At 40.3% G+C, this 23,183-nt stretch overlaps 2 protein-coding genes across 2 annotated transcripts in view; both read right to left on the minus strand.

The window, feature by feature from the left end:
- On the minus strand, positions 1-15,945 carry LOC308078856 (histone-lysine N-methyltransferase EHMT1-like; the record flags this gene model as incomplete). Its single annotated transcript, XM_080420200.1, has 16 exons — positions 1-437; positions 1,632-1,807; positions 3,577-3,661; positions 4,837-4,923; positions 5,513-5,628; positions 6,317-6,373; positions 6,580-6,724; positions 8,587-8,757; positions 11,002-11,156; positions 12,203-12,307; positions 12,597-12,695; positions 12,821-12,943; positions 13,476-13,582; positions 13,683-13,765; positions 13,854-13,940; positions 15,881-15,945. The coding sequence occupies 16 exons, from the start codon at positions 15,943-15,945 to the stop codon at positions 248-250; spliced, it is 1,851 nt and encodes a 616-aa protein (XP_080276326.1). The 3' UTR covers positions 1-247.
- A 2,856-nt stretch (positions 15,946-18,801) lies between these two features.
- LOC308078735 (histone-lysine N-methyltransferase EHMT1-like) overlaps positions 18,802-23,183 on the minus strand; it is a 34,999-nt gene continuing 30,617 nt past the window's right edge. Inside the window, exons 22-26 of the mRNA XM_080420048.1 lie at positions 22,446-22,561; positions 21,832-21,918; positions 21,292-21,370; positions 20,527-20,702; positions 18,802-19,826 (exon numbers count right to left, since the gene is read on the minus strand). Coding sequence (XP_080276174.1) covers positions 19,637-19,826; positions 20,527-20,702; positions 21,292-21,370; positions 21,832-21,918; positions 22,446-22,561 — 648 coding nt within the window. The 3' untranslated portion in view covers positions 18,802-19,636. The remainder of the gene's footprint in view (positions 19,827-20,526; positions 20,703-21,291; positions 21,371-21,831; positions 21,919-22,445; positions 22,562-23,183) is intronic.

Here is a 23,183-nt window from a genome sequence, read left to right on the forward strand (position 1 = left end):
TTTCTGTCAACACGAGATAATGGAACAAAATTGAAACAGGCTATTTATCTATAGGTAACTACTGTAACATACTGGACATACAGTCAAAACATAAACAACTTTAAACTTTCTAGTATTTTACAAATTATTCACTGGAGTAACACAAAACGAAAACAGTCAGCATCGTTTGGTATTTTCCATTCCAATTTTAATTTGAAACCAAATCACTTGAAACTGGTTATATTTTCGGTAAAGTATAACGTATGCTTTAGGAGGGGCTAGAAGCAGTTGTAGAAGAGCTGGTGTCAGGCAGAGTGCTGTCCTGGTGCTGGTCCTCTGGGGTGCTGTCTGCCTGTAGCTGGGTCATGGCCGACGCTGAATGCTTGCACTTCGGGGAGCCGCACTCACAGCTGAAATATTTGCCTTTCGCCTCCCAGTATTCGTCGCCATAGTCAAACCTGACACAGCATAATGTGAAGAGAAGGAATGCTTTGATTACTAAACGATGCCAGCCTTCATTCAAAGTTTACCTTTGATTAGGGCTATGGACAAATTCAAAAATCACAATATATCTTGCCAAATACCTCGATATCGATATTGTGACGATAATATCAATAATATACACTAGCAATAAGCTCACATATTCAAACATTCAGTGGGCTATATCGTCTCTGTCTGGTGGAAACCTCATACAGTATGTCCAAAACTGAAAGAAAATCTTTGCGCGCGCGAGTGGAGCGTCCCTGCACGGCTGCATCCATTAAAGGGCAAGACCACTTTGGTAGAGGTTTGGGTAGTGTAGTTACCTTGCCATGCTGTAACTCCATTGGTGGACAAGAAATAAAAAATAATTGCTCCATTGATTAGAAATTGATAATTCAAAATATGCTCCTCATTGACATTGTAGGGTAAAACAGCTCTCAAAGTCACTCTTTTGGCACGTGAACGAACACAAACAAAGCTGATTCAGACCATATAGAACATCACCAAACCCAGTACTGTTTTTAATAAAAAATATCTTGTTGATTTGATTATTTGAAGATCCGGATCCAGTCCGGGGTTTCTTCAAAAAACAAAAGCAAAATCAACAGGAAGTTAACATTTTTATAAAATAAAAAAAAACAGTGCTGGGTTTGGTGATGTTCTATTGTCTGAATTAATTAGCAAAGTAACTACACAACCCAAACCTCTACCAAAGTGGTCTTGCTTTAACATGGAGCGGAAGGAAATCAGCATCCGTGTGCTTATGCTTGTGTGTCTGGTGGGTTTCTAGCGTAAGACACTAGAGAGTGTGTGTGTGTGTCTGTGTGTGTGTGTGTGTGTGTGTGTGTGTGTGTGTGTGTGTGTGTGTGTGTGTGTGTGTGTGTGTGTGTGTGTGTGTGTGTCTGTGTGTGTGTGTGTGTGTGTGTGTGTGTGTGGGGTGTGTGGTGTGTGTGTGTGTGTGTGTGTGTGTGTGTGTGTGTGTGTGTGTGTGACTGTGTGTGTGTGTGTGTGTGTGTGTGTGTGTGTGTGTGTGTGTGTGTGCGTGTGTGTGTGTGTGTGCGCGCGCGTGCGTGCGTGCGTGCGTGCGTGCGTGCGTACGTGCGTGCGTGCGTGTGTGTGTGCGTGCATGAAAAAACAACAACAAACAGGAAAAACAATCACAAACGTACCCAAGCTCCTCTCCAGCCTTAATGTTTGTGCAGGTAAACAAAGCAACGTGTGGGAACCGCAGGTCCTGGTGAGTTGTGAACACTCGACAAGGAAACAAGTTGGGCTCGCACATGTGGTTAATGAACCGGCAGATGTTGCCATAGAAACGGTTGTCAATGCAGTACGAGTCTTCCAGCTGAGAGGGGAAAGAAGACGACGGCTCAAAATGAAATAAACCATCCATACACACAGCGCGGAGAGCAGAGTTGTACAAAACTAATATCTCAAATAAAAAAACACAAAATAAAAAGAATGACGATAAACTGATGAACTGATTAAATGTAGGTGATCAAAGCCAAGGTCACTGTGACCTCAAGTCTGTCCCAACACTGTGAAGATGATATCTCAGAAATGACTTGAGGGAATTTCATGACATTTGGCACAAAGGGCCAGGTGAACTGATTAGGTGGTCAAGGTGGTAAAAGGTCAAAGTTCAAGGTCACTGTGACCTGACAAAACACGTTCATTAAATTCCCTCACAGTCTTTACATATAATAATAATAATAATAATAAACTTTATTTGTATAGCACGTTTCATCACATGAAATGCAGCTCAAAGTGCAAGAATGCAATTACAATTACAACTAATTTAATGATAAAGCAAAAAAGAAAAGCAAAAGCATAAAACAACATTAAAATAATAGCAAAAGGCAGTGAATCAGGCAATACAGTGAGGACATGGATAACAACACAGAGATTTAAAAATCAACCAAAAAATCAACTAAAAGCAAGAGTGAAGAAGTAGGTCTTGAGCTGTGCTTTAAAGCTATCCACAGAGGCTGCTTGTCTTAGGTGTAATGGGAGTTTATTCCACGGCCACGATGTCGGTCCGTAGAAGCAGAATGCTGCTTCACCGTGTTTTTTATATGTCATTGTAGGCACCTCGAGCAGGTCAGCACTTGAAGACCTGAGGGGGCGGTTTGGAACATATCTAGGCAGGCAGTCATAGAGGTAGGAAGGTGCCAGACCTTTTAGAGCTTTATAAACTAGTAAAATAATTTTAAAATTAATCCTAAAAACAACGAGGAGCCAGTGTAGTGAAGCTAGAACTGGAGTAATATGTTCTTCTCATCTTAGTTTTAGTTAAAACTCTAGCTGCCGCATTTTGAACAAGTTGTAATCTGTCAGTTGTTTTCTTTGGCAGGCCAGAGTAAAGTGCATTGCAGTAATCAAGCCGAGAGAAAACAAAAGCGTGCATCAACGTTTTTGCATCGTCCAACGACGGATAGGCTCTAATTTGCGCAATATTTCTACGATGAAAGAAAGCAATCTTGGTAACATGATTAATGTGTGTATTAAAATTCAATTCAGAATCAATAATAACCCCCAGGTTCTTTACTGTAGTGTTACTTTCTACAGTCAGGTTACCAAGTCTACTTATTATTGATTTCCTCTGCTCACTAGAACCAATTATGAGAACTTTTGTTTTATCCTCATTTAGCTTAAGAAAGTTCTCACTCATCCAGCATTTGATACTGGACAGACAGGTCAACAACGGGTCTAGAGCACAGGGGTCGTCTGGAGCACAGGGGTCCTTTGTGGTGGTGTTTATATCATTTAAAAAATCACACCCAGTGTGAAGTGGGCGGTGTGGTCATCACAGTGGTCATCATAGTGATGGAAGCTCACTTCCAAAAAGAATGTATTTTTGGAAGTGCATAATCCTATTTATAGGTTATTAATGTCATCATGTGTCTCTCTAGCCAATCACAGTGCTGAATAGAGTCAGCCAATAGAGTCAGCCAATCACAGTACAGGAAAGTGGGCCAAGTGGACCAATCACAGTGCAGGAAACTAATACTAATGAGGTGTCCCAACCCCACTTATAGGGGCGGCTACACCGCCCAAAAAAGGAGAAATGCTGATATGGCTGAAACTACTACTGGTGTTATATTAACAACATACCTTTTGATCTTGATCTAAGCTGAGAATGTAGGAAATATCCTGCCTCGTTCTTGCTTCTGCCTCCGAGATGATCTCCCCCACATACCTATGCAAAGAAATGACATTTATCAACAGAACTACATCTTGCTAGACATTTCGTTTTTAAATGCTGTCCAAAGAAAAAACACTTATATAAATAAAATAAAATCAGACGACACACTCAGCACAAATTTCCATAAGAAAAAACTTCAGCTTTAATTTTAAGAATCCAATATTTGGAACTATTGAAAACAATTTCATGATTTTCTCATACCTTTCCTTAAAATCAATATCACTATTAAAATAACAAATACTATAACATATTATATTAATGTCAGTGACACCAAGCCCTTCTTTATCTAACCACATAACTTAAACTAGCCAATCTACAAGCTCACTACGTGTTGCAACGCATTGAGCTTGTAGATCGGCTACGCTCTTTGACTTTGACAAAGTACAGTATATGAATTGTTGTTGAATGAGTTGATGTTGATGAGTGGGACAATGAAAGTTGTCCCAGGAATGTCTCCCAGATGAAACCGTTTTCTGCGCTAGGCTTGAACTTAAAGGGATTCTAGGCAACATTAAGCCTAAATTGTAAAGATATTTATATATATATATTTTGCATTTTTTCCCCTGTATCAGCCACTTTATAATGATGCTGGGGTGTTTTCCTGCATTGAAACACAGTCCTCTTTCTGAAATCCGTATTTTCCCTACAGTTTATGTAAATGCATGGACGCGCATGTGTGCGTCCGTGCGCGTCCGTGCGCGTCCGTGTGAACTGTTCGAGTGAAACCGAATGGAACCGAGTGCAGCCGACAAAAATGGAACGAGCCGCCATTGTTTTCTGTGGGCAGTTTTTACTTTTTACTTTCGGTTTTAAAACGCTCTCAAAATTCTTTTTTGAGGCACGGAATTTACTTAAGATATCGTTTGGATAGAATTTAGTTGTTTAACTTCATATATGTGGTCAATTTATCATGACAGAGCCTATTAAAAAATAAAAATTCAGAGAACCGGCAGGGGCGGGCAGTGACACATATTGTATCCGAATAAAGCAACCTATTTTCGGCATGGCCCGTTTAGAAGTCCCCCCTGCGTCACCCCCTGGTGGTCGGGGAAACAAACTGCTGATGAGGAGGGGGGGGGGGAGTGGAGCGGCGGTGTTTGACAACAGTTTTTTTTATCTCTGAACTTGCCTACAATCCCTTTAACAATGAATAGATATTTGGTACTTACTCGCATACAAAGGTACATTGGGGTATGTCTTGCATTGCCCGAACACCCCAGCCCTTCTTATTGGTCTTGAAGAGCTGAAGACTGGTCCTGGAGTATGAAGATTATCATTAGGAGTTGTATAATTAACAACAGATGCCAAAGTATCTGAGTCTTTGCTAATGCCGACACACAACATACATCATAACCCACATTTGGTCATGATGATGATAACAATTTAGGGTGGGTCACCATGGACCAATGGACCATGGACGACCTATCACTCTCTGATCAGACCAGTCGGAACTGTAATGGTGATTATTATTATTATTATCATCTTTATCAAATGTGTGTTGATTCTTATGTCTGTAATCTGGACGAATCTGAATGTCATTGTGTAGTTTGTGGTGTATAATCCTTGCTCGCCGGCAAGTGTGTGCGCCACACTAAGTGTGTTCAAGGCTTAAGACAGAATACAGGTTCAAAGGTCACAGCAGTAGAACACAGAAGATTTCACCATCAAGCAGGTGTATTAGGTAAGTATAGCTACGGTAGTATAGGTAAATAATGTGGTACAGAATCCAAAGATCATTCCCACATACTGACATATCGAAGTTGAAAGACCACAAAGAAGATTTGGAGAAAGAAGAAGGGGTTGATCTTTGTACCACATCATGAGGCAGTTGAAATGCAACTTTACCGTATTCCATTTTGTACTACACGGTTCCAACAGTCCTTCCCACAGGAGCAGGCATGGTTACACTCAAAGATGAACGGCTCGTCAAGGAAGAAGAACTCTGGTAGTATCCGCCCTTCCTGATGGTCAAATAACAAAAGAAAAAGACACACATTTTGGATTATTGTGTGTGCACCATTTTCACCTTGAATTGCATTGCATGCAGCTAGCCTATGTTTATAGATGTAAAAAAAAAAAAATCAGTGTTTCACAAAAATGTCATGGCTATAATTAGTTTACTTTTATCCTATACATATAAGCCATAAGAGTTGTGGATTTTGTGCACTTGGTATGCAACAGCACAGAGTTGTTCAATCGCGTCCAAACTTCAAATCATGGGTCAGGCCTTTGAACCGCCTACTTTTGGAGCGTTCAGTTTTGACAGAAATTGATCAGTTTACAATAATATCAGGTTTTTGCCCCATATAGCTTTTTTCTAGTCCTAACAATAGAGAGACTCAATTATTTAGAGTTTGCTACTCGTGGTAGAGTAATGACTAACCCTTTATGTGTGTTTTTCAACTTGCCCTTAACAGCCTGTCTGACTCTTTTACTATAGGCAAATATTGATCCAGGCAGTGCTTCTCACACGATTTAAAAGATATGTTTTGTCTTTTTCTTTCTTATGTATACTTTTTGTACACAATTGCATTCATTTCCTCATATACTGATAACCGATAACTGACACTGCACAACACTTAACATTTTCATTATTATTATCATTATTATTATTATTATTATTTGATTTTGTCAAGAATTCAGCTTTACCTTGTCATACCAACATCGTAGACTGAATTGCCCACACATTTCTTCACACACACAGTGCTGTGGGCCAAAGGTAAAGAAGGAAAAACGGTTTAAGCATTAGTATTAGCAACAATTAAGCATTAGCATTGATTTAGACTTTCTCTCTGTCGCGGCAATACTCTGTTGATCTCTGCACCAATAACATCAAGTCAAATTCACACAAGCGGTTAATTTCCCTTGGAAACCATTCTGATGTAATGCCCATGGTGTCCTGCATGACTCACCTGTAAGTGCGTGATGTTCCTATCAATATTCATGGGGGAAGTGACAAAACACTCAGGGATGTATTTATAGTTGTCTGGATAACGGTCACTGTCCACAGAGTTGACACAGGGAATTGGAACCCTCTCGTGCCCCCGAGCTATGTCTCTGTAGAGGAAACAGAAATTGGCAAGGGGGCCATGCAATAGTTTTACTAAGCACAGCAGGTATGGGAACTCCTCAGTCAAGATACAGTAAATGGGAATCCCTGAGTCTTAAAGCCTGATTTGCAGTGCTGGTAAGTAACGAAAGATACCTTTTGGCAGGGACTGGGAGTAATAAGTTAAAGGAGCTACACCATGAATTTAAAAAAAATATTTGATATTTAATATCATATGGTGTATGTCCCTCAAACCTTTTTCAAAAGGTTTGAGCCTAAATCATCACTCAGATATACTCATCCCAAGTCAATTGTCTCTGGCTTATACAGCGCTTTCAGCTGCAATACCAAAACGTCCTCTTGGGCAGGGGGGGGCTACTGAGCAATTCTGTCTGTTAATACAAAAAAATATTTAAAAAAATTATTAAAAAAAAGGAAAAAAAATGGAAAAATTCTGCATAAAAAGAAGCATCTAAGAAAAATACAAAATCGAAAAAAAAACACTTTGAACATTTTTGAACAATTCCACCAAGTGTTTGAGGTGCCTGTTTCACCCACTTCCGGGGGGCGGAGCCAAAATCCGAGCTCGAAGTATTTGTTCGTAGACCCCCACTTAGGGGGGGTAGAAAAAGTTTCGGAGCGATTCGGGCACTTTTCATTTAACATTGGGTTTGCCATCAATAATGTTTGTGACATCATAAACATTTCCATTCTGAGATCGCCTGTTCAGACACGCCCATTCTGGAAATCCATGAAATGAGAAGGAATGACTGAATTTAAAAAAAAACATTTTTTTGGGTACAAGAGACACTGGGGACCCCAAAAAATACAAAAAAACAAGAAAAAAGTGATTTTCATGGTGTAGACCCTTTAAGTATTAATATTACTCTCAAAAAGAGTAACAAGCCCAACACTGGCCATCTGACGGTATCCCGCATCGAGAATATCTGATCTACAAGCTCACTCCGTGACACGTTGTGAGGAGTGAGGACACCATCGTATGACGGAAGCATAAATTAGGCTTTAAGCAAAAGCACCAAACAGTTATCAAAGAGCAAAGCAATTTGAGGTGCACACCAGTAGCTAGCCAGATGCAGTGTATTGACCACGCTCCTGCAACATCCCTGGTTCAATCCCGACAGCATTGCCATAGCCTCAACTTCCTGTTTCACTATATACACTAGGGGTGGGACGATATATCGATATATCGCGATACTTTCTCCCGCGATAAATAATCGATATCCTCCCGAAACATATCGATATTAAAAAAATATATATATATATATAAAAAATGTTTTAAGTTTGTGATACGTTGTTTTTACTACTCTGTATTTGTGTAATGATGATTTTGAACTGTTTGGTGCTATTTTATGTGTTTATGAATTGAATACAAGGACTATCGTGATATATCGTTGGTGAATTTTCATGCAATATATCGTGATATCGCAATATATCGATATTTTCAGATATCGTGATATATCGTTGGTGAAATTTCTTGCAATATATATCGAATATCGTGATATCGCAATATATCGAACATCGTCGAATATCGTGATATATATTGTTATCGTGGGCCTAATATCGTGATATATATCGTATCGTGAGGTACCCATATCGTCCCACCCCTAATATACACCCCTGGATAGTTAAAGGGATACTTCACTTTCACATAAAATAAACATTAAAAATATATATAAAAAAAAAATGAAAGAAGTTATGGCAAAATAAAGGCCCCCTCACACATTAGTAGGACACTCTAATGCGTGAGGGGGCCATGAATTTTCCATTACTTTTTTCATTTATTTTTAATATATTTTTTAAATGTTTCCCCGGCCCGAAAGTGAAGTATCCCTTTAAACATAAAACTGACCTGTGAAGGATTCTTTCTGCGTTCTTAGGGGACGAGAGGTTTTTGGCTTCTCTTTCCCTCCCGTTAGCTTGCAAGATGGCCCAGACTTTGGAGCTGTGGCTACAGCAGTCTGGAGGAGTCTCTCCCACTCCATTCTTCAGGTTGACGTCCGAACCTCTTGACAAGAAGAGCCTGGGAAAGAGAAACCCCCCCCACTTAAAATGACCTATTAACCTGGTATCCTAGTTAGTGTGGTTGCCCTAACAGGGCAACCAGACTATAGTAATCCTCGCACTTTATTCCGTATTATAGATAAACAATATTTCAAATCGCATCACAGCCCACAGTTTATTTTTCCCAATTTAGTGCCATATGTCAAAATGACCGGCCTCACCGGGAATAGTGTGCTTGTATTTTGCTAAGAGATTGGTTGCATAGTTTTATTGATATTGATTTATTAGTGCATTAAATTTCCCCATCCACTTTAATGAAAAAGTGAAAAAACTCAAATTCAAGTATTTCTTTCTCAGAAACCGTAAGAGCTAGAGTTACCAGATTTGGAGGGGAGGTTCATAATTTAGTGCGAAATTATTGAAAAAATAATTACACTAATCGGCCACATGGGGGCGCTATAACAGCCCCCTTTACGTTTTGGCCTATAACTCTTGAACCGTAGGTCGTAAAATCAAAATGTCTTTTTCCCTAGATTCCTTGGGTCATGACGCAACTCCCCATATAGGCCACGCCCATTTGCGTCAGGATAGATTTTCCGCCATTTTGAATTTTCTTCAAAACACACTTTTAGCTCCTCCTCCCATATATTTTGTCCAAATTTCACAAAAATCGGTACACATGATCTCTGGACCCATGCGATGGGTATTTATGCGACAGAATTTTGATAGTCCATACCGTTCGTCCGTAAATGGCTTCCAAAGTTAGCGGGAGGGGCCCGTTTTACAAAAAAGCCCACAAATCACAAACAAAACGTCCAGTCAATCCCAAATTTGAATCACATGTCAAGTGTGGATTACTCAACAAATCCCCAAAATAATTTCCACTTTGATCCATAGGGGGCGCCACAAATGCTCAAAATGTAACCTTTTGATGCAAAAACCATATGTTGGGGGGACCAATCCTCTCAAAATGAAACGCAAGTGATCTCAGGAGTTGCGTGACAATGTAATTGGCGCAGCCTCCGACGGTATTCCTCCCAGCGTATTCCTCGAGTCCCGGCGGCAGCGAACCGCGACTAGCGTCGGCGCAACCACACTCTGCAATTGCCCTGAATTGCGACGCGTCTAGTTTCTTTGAAGCACTCAATTGTTCTTTGCACTTTATTTACATGACCATTTACACTGTTGTTTGTTGGCTACAGCTAAGTTGATTTACAATATTGAGGAAATTCAATGCAAAAAATAATAATTGCGAACGCAGCGGAAGGAGGCGCGCCGAAGGCGCGCCTCCGCGCAAGTGGAGCATACTATGAAACCGTGCTCGGCTTGTGTGTGTCTCTGGGTCTCTGTGTGCACTTTCTGTGTGCAGCTCCTCTGAGATAAGTAAATGTCCAATTTAGACGTACCATACATCAAATGAAAGGTCTGTGAAAACTGAACACACCTGTCAAGGTTGCGTTTAAGCCCGCCCCTTCCCCCGGAAGCCACGCCCCGGAGAAGGCTCCTAAAAACTCCCCATTGAAACCCCATGTTAAATGAAAAGTGCCCGAATCGCTCCGAAACTTTTTCTACCCCCCCTAAGTAGGGGTCTACGAACAAATACTTCGGGCTCGGATTTTGGCTCCGCCGCCCGGAAGTGGGTGAAACAGGCACTTCAAACACTTTGTTGAATTGTTCAAAAACATTCAAAGTAATTTTTTTGTGAATTTGTATTTTTCTAAGATGCTCCTTTTAACGCAGAATTTTTGGGTATTTTTCTTATTTTTATTGGTTACTTAAAAAAAAATTCATTGATTTTTGTTTTGTTTTTGCGTTCGCTTCCCGCGTTTGCGCGTCTTACTTGTAATAATTAACTACACGTACAGTATTACAGTATGTTCATTAACATCAATTGGATGTACACAGTAAAGTCCTCAGTCTAAATTTCTGAGAGTGAAATTGATTGATTGATTGATTGATTGATTGATTGATTGATTGATTAATTAATTAATTCATTCATTGAATTTTTGCTGATAAAATTGCAAGTTCAAATTAATACAGGTGCACACAACGGTTAAAGGATAGCTTATATTCATTGTGGTCCTTTAGTTAGTAGTGTGTGTGTGTGTGTGTGTGTGTGTGTGTGTGTGTGTGTGTGTGTGTGTGTGTGTGTGTGTGTGTGTGTGTGTGTGTGTGTGTGTGTGTGTGTGTGTGTGTGTGTGTGTGTGTGTGTGTGCGCGTGCACGTGCGTGTGCATGTGTGTGTGTCCATATCCAGTACTCACAGAACACACTCCACCCTATTCTCACGTGCAGCGATGTGAAGAGGGGAGTCACCGTGGATGTTGACAGCTTGATGGTCACAATGTGCATCCAGGAGCAACTTTGCGATGTCAACACTGCCACTGAACGCTGCCCAGTGAAGGCAAATGTTCTCCTCCTGAAGAAGTGACAAGAAGAATAGCACATATTAACCACATGAACCCTATAGCATTCCTATTCTGGGCATGTCATAAAAAAAGTCAGAAACTTACTTTGTGCTATTCAGATACCTCAATAAAATTCTACAGTGTGGCACATATAAGAAAACAACGTGTGATAAGTCTTCTTTTATTTTCAGCTTGCATTGACTTCAATGTATTCCATCAAACTTCCAGCTCCAGTTCGCCTCCCAGTACCTGACGAATCTCCCAGCTGGAATTGCCCGACCAGGAAAGTGACGTTTCTGTCCTTTCCTTTTTTAACATAGCCTTGGTGTCGTGACAATATCTATCATATCAGCCTATGATATATAGCTCTATAAGACAAGGATGGGTCAGTGTCATCACACAAGCATTCGCAAATGGGAGCACTGGGAGACAAGCTCTGAAAATGACGGTTAACAACGTTATGATATTACAACAAATGGTGTTAAGAGTGCACTCCTAGCCATCTAGCTGAATTGCATCATCAACTGCACATAATAACTAGGGGTGGGACGATATATCGATATCGCGATATATCGTGATACTTTCTCCCGCGATAAATACTCGATATATTGCCGAAAAAAATTGATATATATATTATTTATTTTTTTGTGATACGTTGTTTTTCCGACTTTTTCCGTGTATTTGTGTAATGATGATTTTGAACTGTTTGGTGCTATTTTGTGTTCATGAATTGAATACAAGGACTATCGTGATATATCGTTGGTGAAATTTCATGCAATATATCGTGATATCGCAATATATCGAATATCGTGATATTATTGTTATCGAGGGCCTAAAGATACCCATATCGTCCCACCCCTAATAATAACCTTGAAACTCCGGATACACTGTAAAAGTCCTCAGTGTTCATTTAACTCCAAGATGATACAAATGGAACAGGTCCATTTGGTTCCATTTGTACTCCTTGGGAGCTCAAGTAACATTGTGGATTTGACTGTGTATATATGTAAGGCGTGACATCATGTGACGGACCACCTGATCTTCATAATAGACTCACCTTGTCCCTGATGCTGATGTCGGCCCCTTTAGACAGAAGCAGCTTCACCTGGTCCAGGTGCTTGTATTCTGTAGCCCAGATCATAGCCGTCCAGCCACCATCATCCTAAACAAGAATCAAGCAGATCAAAGTAGATCAATTCTCAAGTCATAACACGATAAAAAGCCTATTGAATTCAAGATATCCTGATTACTGTCTGACAACACAGGGTACCGCTAAAATCCAAAAAGGCTATATTTTGTTTGAAGATCGTAGTTATTTTGTAGGGGGTTCTCCAAATCCTCCCAATAGATTGCCTTTTACCTGCATATAATTGTATTAAGAAAAAGTAGATCATAGACAGGGCACAGCAGTGATCACAGTATGAGTCACGGAGAAGCAGTACTATACTAACCTGACAGTCAATGTCTACCAGTCCAGAGAGAAGGTACTCAACAATGTCGTAATGACCAGACTTTGCCGCTAGGTGGAGACACGTGAACCCCTCTACATCCTGAGGAAAAGAAAACAAGTCACATGAACCTACTGTGGACTACTGTGGCTGACTTGAAACTAAAACCATAACTTCATTGTCAATCAACCATTTTAGCTGTTGGACATTGAAGTTAAAGTCCTTACCCTGTGTCTGGAGCTGGCTCCAGCTCTCAACAGGTAGCGGGCTGTGTCTATGTGGTTGTTCTCACAGGCCTCCATCAGTGGTGTGCGCTGGTCCTCGTCACACATATTCAAGTTGGCACCAGCCTGAATGGGCCACACCGCAAACATGGGCTATTAATACTTATGTAACAAAGGCACATTGATTAGTTTGATTAGCTGTTGCAACCCTAATTCTACATGTTTCAGTTAATACCGAGTTTTGTGTGTGAGCAGTGTGTGGCCACATAAAGAACAAGAGCAACTTCACCTGTCTGTCTCGTGTGTTGAGCATTCACTTTGTTACATTTGCCTATTATGACATGCCCAGAACAGGGACGCTGGGGTTCATGTGGTTAATTATGATTGCAGACAGAGGGACATACATACAGTAGCCTACACAATACACACAGCCTCAATACAATAGTTTCACAATCACTTCACAGCTCCACCACTAAGTAGTTTTTTGAGACAAGACAAACTAACTACATTTAATACTTGAAGGCTATATTTAACCACTTTCAAAATGAAGTGATCTTCAATACAGTTTATGACATTCAATACTAGGTGCAGGACACCCTACTACTCATTCACACGCACAAGAACAGAACTTGGATCTGGAAAACACACAGTAACTTACTTGTACGAGCATGTGACAGATCTCTTGGTGGCCTGTCTCAGCTGCAGCATGGAGCGGTGTGCGTTTATTCTGTGTCTCCATCTTGAAGTTGGGGTCTATTCCTTCAACTGGAATAAAAAGACAAATTTTCCATCAAAAGACAAACAGATGTGTGGAGTGACATTTGTGTAATAGCAGATTTCAACCACCAGAGGGGGGTTAACGCACCTAACATCAGCACGACTTCCTTCAGCTCCCCTTGTTTGGCTGAGATGTAAAGCTGCTTGGGATGGAAGCGCAGTTTCTTGGGTCTAATGAGAAACAAAATGAAAATCAACGATCAAGGCAGTGTGTAGTTTGATGCAAATCACATGATACTTTAGAGATAAGTTAACTTACTTTTCTGTATCAAGGGCCAGAAGACCCTGTTCAGAACTGGGCAGAGAGCTGTCTGCCCTGCCACCCACCTCACCACGATGGGATGAGCTGCAAATATAAAGAGGGGTCATTTACTATACAGTAGGCTATATGGGCTGGTATAGCCTACACTGCACTGATGTGATGGAAATTGTGGAATGGTCAGTGCTGCTCAATACATAACATTAAAGGAGCTAAGTTTCATTCAATTTAAATATTAATCTATATTACTTGTTTCAGCTTTAATGATGACTTTTTCACATTTTGCTTAATTTTTCATTCATCCACACAGGATTTCCACTCACCAGGGGCCTGTTCCTCGAAAGGTGAATTAAATAAGCCTGGATTTAAGTCAAATCCAGGCTTGACAAAGTCGGGTCCGTATAGCCTGGTTTATTCGGTTCCTGGAACGCCAAGCCAGGCTGAAAAGGAGCGACTTTGTCGAGCTAGGCCTTGTCAAGCCAGGCTGTGTCGAGCCAGGATAATGAAGCCAGGCTTCACTTATTTCTATAAAAGACCATGAAAGTCGATAGCAGAATCCTTGAACTTGACCAATCATGGAGCCCAAAACCAGAGTGGCGTTCTTCTCTGTGGCTGAACAGCAGCACTGCAGCAGCTCATGGAATCTTACAAGGAAGTAAAATTTATAATAAGCAAGAAAGGAAACACGGCCGCAATAAATATAGATCCAGGGAGAAAGCGTGGCAAAGTATTGCCGACAAATTAAATGCACAAGTTGTCCAAAAATATGCAATTAATTTATATACAAATCCATAAATATATAATTCAGTTAGGTTTAAACATAAGGAGTTTAAGTGAATGTTGGAATTATAATTATAAACACTTAGAATAATTTTCTAATTTCAAATTTCTAAAATCGAAGATCTACAAGGGAAAAGCTTGCCTTTTGGCGGCCGGGGGTCCACGGTCCACGGGGGTCAACGGGGGTCCGGGAGTACACGGGGGGCCGCCCCCGTGTACTCCCGGACCCCCGTTGACCCCCAACAGAGGTCTGGGGTATACGGGGGTCCACGGGGGCGGGGGTCCACGGGGGTCCGGAGGTCCATGGGGGTCCGGGGGTCCATGGGGGTCCACGGGGGTCCGGAGGTCCATGGGGGTCCGGGGGTCCACGGGGGTCCGGAGGTACACAGGGGGCCGGGGGTACACGGGGGTCCGGGGGTCCACGGGGGCGGGGGTCCATGGGGGGCCGGGGACCCCCGGCCGCCATAAGACAAAAACATTTCGGGCTTGTAGATCTTTGATTTTCGCATAAGAATTGAATAAGTGTAGAAAAACTCATTGGTTTATGATTGGAGTCATTGGACTAACAGCTATTTCACAAAACTTGAAGAACAAGGCACTGGATTAATAAAGCTTGGCTGTTAGCCTGCTCCTGACCAGGCTAACTTCACAGCTAAATTGCCATGGTAACTAAGCTAGGCTTGCTTCAATTCTCTTTTGAGGAATCGGATAAGGCTAAACTTAGCCAGGGTGAACTGGCTAAACTAATCTTCAAGATAATTCACCTTTTGAGGAACCGACTCAGCTCTAATCCTGGCTAAATTAAGCCAGGATAGGTGGTAAAGCCAGGCTTTAGCTCTAATTCACCTTTTGAGGAACAGGCCCCAGGTTTCTTAGCAAAGTTGGCATGAGAATATCAGGCATTGCATTTTGAGCTGGTACAGTTAGATCAGCCATATTCGCAATTGTTTAGACACTGTTGTAGGCCAGACAATGAAGTAGGCTATAAAATAGGGCTTAAGTGTTTAATCGGTCTAATTGATTAAGTCAATTATAAATACAATCTATTCGATTTTTTCACGTTGATTCAAATAAAATAAAATAAAATAATCCAATTATCTTATTAATATTCGGCTATTTGATTTTGATTAATTAAAGAATATATAATTTATAGAGCAAGAAAATAGGTAATCCTGCAGCCATGGTCTACCACAATTAATGACAACAAAGGTTTCAACCTGCTAACAGATGACAGTGCACCACCCTACCTGTCCTCCAGGTCCAGTGTGTGTGTCGGGGTCAGTGTGTGTGTGGAGGTGGCATGTTTGGCCATGGTGGTCTCCTCTCCACAGTGGCACAACTTCAAGCACGAGGCATTATTACAAATAGCTGACATCGCTTCAGTGAAAATGTGTTCTTTCGGTCCTGTCCATTCACTCATCCTCCATGTTATTAAAACGGGTAAAAAGTTTAAAAACAAAAACAAAAAAAGAAGAAAGAAAAGTAAGTTTGTAGCCTGGTTAACTACATATTCCGGCGTGCTCTTCAGCTAGTCGAATAAAAACAATTGTACAGAACAATTATAACTTATTTAATCAATATTAGCCCGGTTCACAAATAAAAGCTTGTTTCTGTTGGTAACACCGATCAGACGCATTTTCCTCTGATTTCTGCTTGATCGCTCGTTGTAGAAGCTTCAATATAAGCTTCAGTATCAGAATGAGCGCATGTGACCAAGACGCGCCTATCGGCAGTGATGGAAGAAGTTAGCCTACTCACATGTTTTACTTAAGTAAAAGTATCAATACTCTATTGTAGAAATAGGCCTACTTTGTTACATGTACAAGTTCGGTATTAAACATTTACTTGAGTAAAAGTACAAAAGTATTGGCATCAAAAATATATTTTAAGTAAAAGTAAAAGTAGGCTACTCTACATAGCAAATCTACAAGCTTGTGGATCAGCTATTTTCAAATTGCCAAAGTATAAATATAAGTCTGAAGTGGTTTTGTAATAATAATCAAAATCTACAAAGTAAATAGTAACTCAAGTTCATTCAATAAATGATTCTGACTTCTAGTGACTGATGGTTGTAATTACAGTGGCTTTGTCTGCCTTGGTGGTGTGTTATATAACAACCATGCCATTCAGCTCCTTTGGTCCAGGCAGGGATGGAACCACTCTTGAACCCAGAATCCATATTCTAGACCCACCTAACATAGGCCTATGGCAAAAATAGCAGATCTACAAGCTCACAACATGTCCCAACGCAAAGCATTGTGAGCTTGCAGAATGGTTATTTAAGGTGAAGATATTTATTGTAGAGGGAAAACAGGAGGGGGCCTATTATAGAGCCCTGAGAGGGACTATATGTGGTTCTCAACCTTTTCAGGCTGTGACCCCCCAACATAATCATATTTGAACAGGGGACCCCCCCAGCCTGACAAGCACTTGGAATTGAGGCATTACATTATGTTTGACTCGGTTCCACAGATAAATATTGTGAAAATAGCAGATCTACAAGTTGCGAGGCGTTGTGAGCTTGTATATCGGCTATTTAAAAAAAAAGGTTTGAGGTTGACTTTAATGCAGAATTCAAGCAGAGTACACACAAGCTGTATCTTGCTCCACAAGTGTTATTTTTTTTAACATTTTGAGCTTGTTTGCATAGCAAATTGTTAAATTGTTAAATTATTGTTACACTATCAAAACATAAATATCAAACATATCAGCTATATCATATTAAATACGTATCATTTCCCCAAAGGAAATGGCATGTACTGTATTTAATTCAGTCTGGCCAGAAGCAGGGATAAAACAGATCCCCTCTGGCCATAAAAACAAATGACCAAATGGAGGATGTCAAAAGCAGAGGCGTGGATCCCCCGCCCAGCAATCCAACCATGGTAGTAGTGTCCAACCTTTGTGGAGTGACACATTACATGACACTTTGTGACGGAAGCATTGAATTAGTTATGACACAGCTGCAGGAATATTTCAGTGCCAGGTCCCCAAGCCTGTCTGTCAGTCAGAAATGCACCGCTGCTCAGTTCACACAGGGTCAAATGGACTGCAGGCTGCAGTTTGAAGTTCTTTTAGTCATGTTGTGTGGGTCTGGGAGACCAGATAAGGAGTTAAAAGAAATCTACTCCAAAAGCAGGTGCATCGTCTAAGTCAGTGCAAACCTTTTCATGTCAAGGACTCCCACATTGATATGTATTTTTGCCACGGACCCCCCCATCTGAAAAGGTTTTGTGCCAGGGACCCCCCAGAAGAGAAGATAAATTTGTGTTAAAAAAATAGTAGATGTACAAGCTCGCAGCACGACATGAAGTGGCGCTGTGAGCATGTATATCTGCTATTTTTAAATATAGCCAAGGTAGCAAATTTAGCTACCTTGCCCCCCTTGAAACCTTCCAAGGACCCAGTCCACACTAAGTACTTCTAAGTAGAAACTGTATGAAGCATATTAAAAGAGTAAAACATAATCAGGATTAATGCATTAGTAGTAAATTTATTGAAAAAAGATACAACCAATTAGATGGATGTTTCACTGTCCAGAAATATGTAACAGAAATTAATGGAGGTGCATTATCATAATTTTTTTTTTAATGTATTCCTTCAAGAATTTGCACAAGAGTCACTGCTTTACTAACAACATTGAAAAAGACATGAGAGTAATGGGTTGGTTTCTGTCAACACGAGATTATGAAACAAAATTGAAACAGGCTATCTATCTACAGGTAACTACTGTAATAAAACTGGACATACAGTCAAAACATAAAAAACTTAAACTTTCTTGTATTTTACAATCTATTCACTTGAGTAATACAAAATGAAAACCTTTGTCAGCACCATTTGCTAATTTCATTCCTATTTTCATTTGAACCCCAATCACTTCCTCCACAATTGTGGAAAAACATGAACGCTTATCAACATGGTGAAAAAACAAAAACAAAAAATATGGCCATTTCAGTCAAAATATATTCACCTAATTTTGCCGAAATAGTACATAAACGTTTAAATTTACAAGCTATGTTGGGGACCAAAAGAAAAGGAGCTCAAAAGAAAAATATCTTTCAGCACCATTTTCTAGTTTGTTTATTTGAATTCATTAGTAAAAAGATCATTTATTCCACAATTGTGGTAAAATAGTCCATTTTAAAACATGCTTAAAATGCGTAAAAAATAAAATCAAAACATTTATTTTGGAATGGTAGGTATCAACCAGACAGGTCCAACAATATGCACCCAACTACACTGTATGCTTCCGTTAACTTAATTAGACAAAAAATTAACATACAAAATTATGGTTAAACAAAATGTAGGAAAAGAAATAAAGAACTTGTCCTCTCCACACCAAAACAAATTCCATAAACATATCAAATAAGCCATTTGAGGATTTCAAAGAAATTACCCTTCAAAAACATTGTATGTATGATCACTATATCATTAAAGGGATAGTTCAGTTTTTTTCTTTAACGGAATCAGCTAGCCAGTAAACAAAAAAACAGTTGCTACAAAATGCTACCAAGTTTCCAGTGGACATTAGAAACCGTAGTGCAGAGCAACGGTTATTAACTATTAGACAAGAACCTGGAGATGTGCGATATCAAATCCAAAGAAAAAGAAAAACCAGAACCATCCATTTAATGGAGAGCAGTTTGTGATAAGTCTGTGTATCCTCACTATACTTCACTGCCCCGTTGTTCATGTTGGAGAAAACAAAACTAAAAAAGAAAGCACGAGGGATTAGCGGTGCTCTCTGCAAGCTTGGATTGTGCGTTGGTTGTCTGGTTGTGTGCATCTGTAGATTTGGATGGGCTTGCTTGACATTCCTTGGAAGATGCCATCATTTCGACCAGAAACAGTAAGAGATGGAGCGATACAGTACAGGTCCATGGCAGTCTTAGTTCATACTTTGTGGTATGATAATAACTGCAACACATTTGTTTGTTTCCAGCTGAAAATCGTTTTTATTGACGACGACTGACACCGTTGTAGAGTAAAGTATAACGTATGCTTTAGGAGGGGCTAGAAGCAGTTGTAGAAGAGCTGGTGTCAGGCAGAGTGCTGTCCTGCTGCTGGTCCTCTGGGGTGCTGTCTGCCTGTAGCTGGGCCATGGCCGACGCTGAATGCTTGCACTTGGGGGAGCCGCACTCACAGCTGAAATATTTGCCTTTCACCTCCCAGTAGGCGTCGCCATAGTTAAATCTGACAAAGGATAATGTGGAGAAGAGGAATGATACGATTACTACGCCATGCTTTGATTAATCACGTCTGTGCAGTAACACCCTTGTAACTTAAAGCAGTGGTTCTCAAACATTTTCATGTCAATGACCCCCCCGGATTGATATGTGTTGGCCGCGGACCCCCATTTCTTATTGTTTTTCTTGCCTTTGTATTGCTGTATATGACAGTACTTTCTTTAATGACTTCCTAACTCTGTAACTCTTAACTGCTGTGCTGCCCCTGGGCGACTGAAATTCCCCTGCGGGATCAATAAAGGTATCCACCTATCCATTTATTTTGTGCCAGGGATAAGAGAAGATTTGACAACATTTTTCCAAAATAACAGATATACCAGCTAACAATGCATTGCGATGCACTGTGAGCTTGTAGATGGGCAATTTTTTTCCTCATTTTGCTGGGGACCCCTGGATCCCCCTTAAGGACTCCTGGAGGTCCCCGGACCCCACTTTGAGGACCAGTGACTTAAAGTTTGCTGTTCTTAATCGAGTCAAAATCTGCATGGTCCTTTATGCCTTGCCCATGCAAGTCTCATGCCCCAAATATAACTACTATAAAAGCTTTTGGTCTAAAGGCTGACATATTCATACATGTACAGTAGTTATCATTGAAAGACAATTATTTTGGGTTTAAAAACAACAGGAAAAACAAATCACAAACGTACCCAAGCTCCTCTCCAGCCTTAATGTTTGTGCAGGTAAACAAAGCAATGTGTGGGAACCGCAGGTCCTGGTGAGTTGTGAACACTCGACAAGGAAACAAGTTGGGCTCGCACATGTGGTTAATGAACCGGCTGATGTTGCCATAGAAACGGGCGTCAACGCAGTACGAGTCTTCCAACTGAGAGGGGAAAGAAGATGAAGGCTCAAATGAAATAAACCATCCAAACACAGCGGAGAGCAGAGTTGTACAAAACGAATACCTCAAATAATAAAAAAATTATAAAAACAATAAAAAGACAAGATCAAAATAATAGACGCTCAACTGATAAGTAGTTGATCAAAGTCAAGGTGATCTCATGTCTGTCCCTACATTGTGAAGATGATATCTCATTTTTGAGATATCATCCAAGTGGACTCAAGGATGAACTGATTAGGTGGTCAAGGTGGTAAAAGGTCAAAGGTCAAGGTCACTGTGACATCACAAAACACGTTCATTAAAGTCTTCATTCATTATATACTGTATATTATGAGTCTGTAAAGACACAGATCTAAATGGCTACTGGTTGGTGGAGGTATACAACCACAATGAGTAGATCGGCTATTTTTGCTGTGCAATGGCCCCACGCAACCAAGTATAAGTCAGGCTTTACTCTCATGGGTGCTTTGTGGTTGTGTTTATATCATTTAAAAACCGAGAAAACACACACAACACCTCTATTGAAGCAGTGCTGATGTGGCTGAAACTGGTACTGGTGTTATTAACATACCTTGGAATCCAAGCTGAAAATGTAGGTATCATTTTCCCTCATTTTTGCTTCTGCCTCCGAGATGATCTCCCCCACATACCTATGCAAAGAAATGAGACTTATCAACAGGCCTACAACTTGGGTTAAAGTGGTTAAGTAATGCAATCACCAATCAACAATTGTTGAAATGAGTGGAACAGTGATTTTTCAGTTTTCTTGTCTCATAGAGAAGAGACTGTTCATTTCAGTTCAACAAATCATTTAATCTGCATCATGAGTGCCTGTATTAGACTTCTCAAGAAACAACATAAAACAATTCACTTAATGTTTCTTTGCAACTTCTAATTAAATGTCCGTAAGGGAAATGACAGTGTCAGCTCCGTATCTGTCCGTGGCGATTTCCCTTAATTCGCCATGGTCATCAGAGAGCAGGGATGCTATAGGGAGGACTAGTGCTGGACAGAACACTGCTCAAACACTGCCCAGGAATCTGTCTCCCAGAATAAACTGTTTTCTGTGACTAGGCTTGAATTTAACAATGAATAGATAATTGGTACTTACTCGCATACAAAGGTCCATTGGGGTATGTCTTGCATTGCCCGAACACCCCAGCCCTTCTTATTGGTCTTGAAGAGCTGAAGTCTGGTCCTGGAGTATGACGATTATCATTAGAAGTTGTTTTTCAAACTCAAAAACAAACAACAGATGTCAACGTATCCGAGTCTTTGCCAATGCCGACACACATGAAGATTGAAATCCCGATCATAACCCATATTTGGCCATGGCGACTGATATTAAAGATCTGCACAAATTACGACAATCTGTCACTTCCTGATGGAGCATCGGACCAGTTGGAACCGTAATGATTATTATTAGCAAATGTGGGTTCATTTTTGTGTCTGTAATCTGGACAAATGTCATTGTGTAGTTTGTGGTGTATAATCCTTGCTCGCCGGCAAGTGTGTGCGCCACACTAAGTGTATTCAAGGCTTACGACAGAATACAGGTTCAAAGATCACAGCAGTAGAATACAGAAGATTATCATCATGCTGGTGACATGACATCTGGTTCCGAATTAGATGACGGCAAGCAAGATTTGGAGCCAGAAGAAGAGGTTGATCTTTAGATTCCATAAAGTACCACATCATGATGCAGTTGAAATGCAATTTTAGTACCTTAGTCCATTTTGTACTACACGGTTCTTACAGCCCCTCCAACAGGAACAGGCATGGTTACACTCAAAGATGAAGGGAGGGTCTTCAAGGTAGAACTCCGGTAGCAAACGCCCTCCCTGATGGTCAAATAACAAAAGACAGACATTTAAAAAAGGTGTGTGTGTGTGTGTGTGTAAATTTTCACCTTGAACTGTGTTGCCCACAGCAGTAGGTATGTAGGTTTTTAGTTAGGCTTAAATAGGCAGTTGTATGTTCTCTGTATTTGTTATGCTATTATTGTATTGTACCGTGGATGGAAAGTGGCTTCTAGTTAAATCTGGCATGTTTACATGAGATCATGTTCAGTTGAATACATGAATTGAATGTTCATTAATGTGCAGTATCTCATCTAAATAAACAAACAAGTAAAGTAGCTCTTCTACAACTTATTTAAGCTGGATTTATACTTCACACACAGAACATAGACGATATATCAGCTAGGCAAATATTGATCCAGGCAGTGCTTCTCACGTGATTTAATAGACACTGTATATATTGTCTCTGAGGAAGGCTCATAGCCGAAACGCGTAAGCGTTCATTTTATTGGTGTGCCAATAAAAAAAGTGGAAATGTGAGTAATTTGTCCTCCATTTAATTGAAATTTTTGGATGTGCTACCCTTTTGGATTTTTTTTAATTCATTTTTTTGATACTGTATGTATACTGGATTTTGGGTTTAGCACTCCACTGAGAAAACCCA

Source organism: Gymnoscopelus braueri, assembly GCF_963280865.1.
Source record: "Gymnoscopelus braueri genome assembly, chromosome: 22".
Lineage (NCBI taxonomy): Eukaryota > Metazoa > Chordata > Actinopteri > Myctophiformes > Myctophidae > Gymnoscopelus > Gymnoscopelus braueri.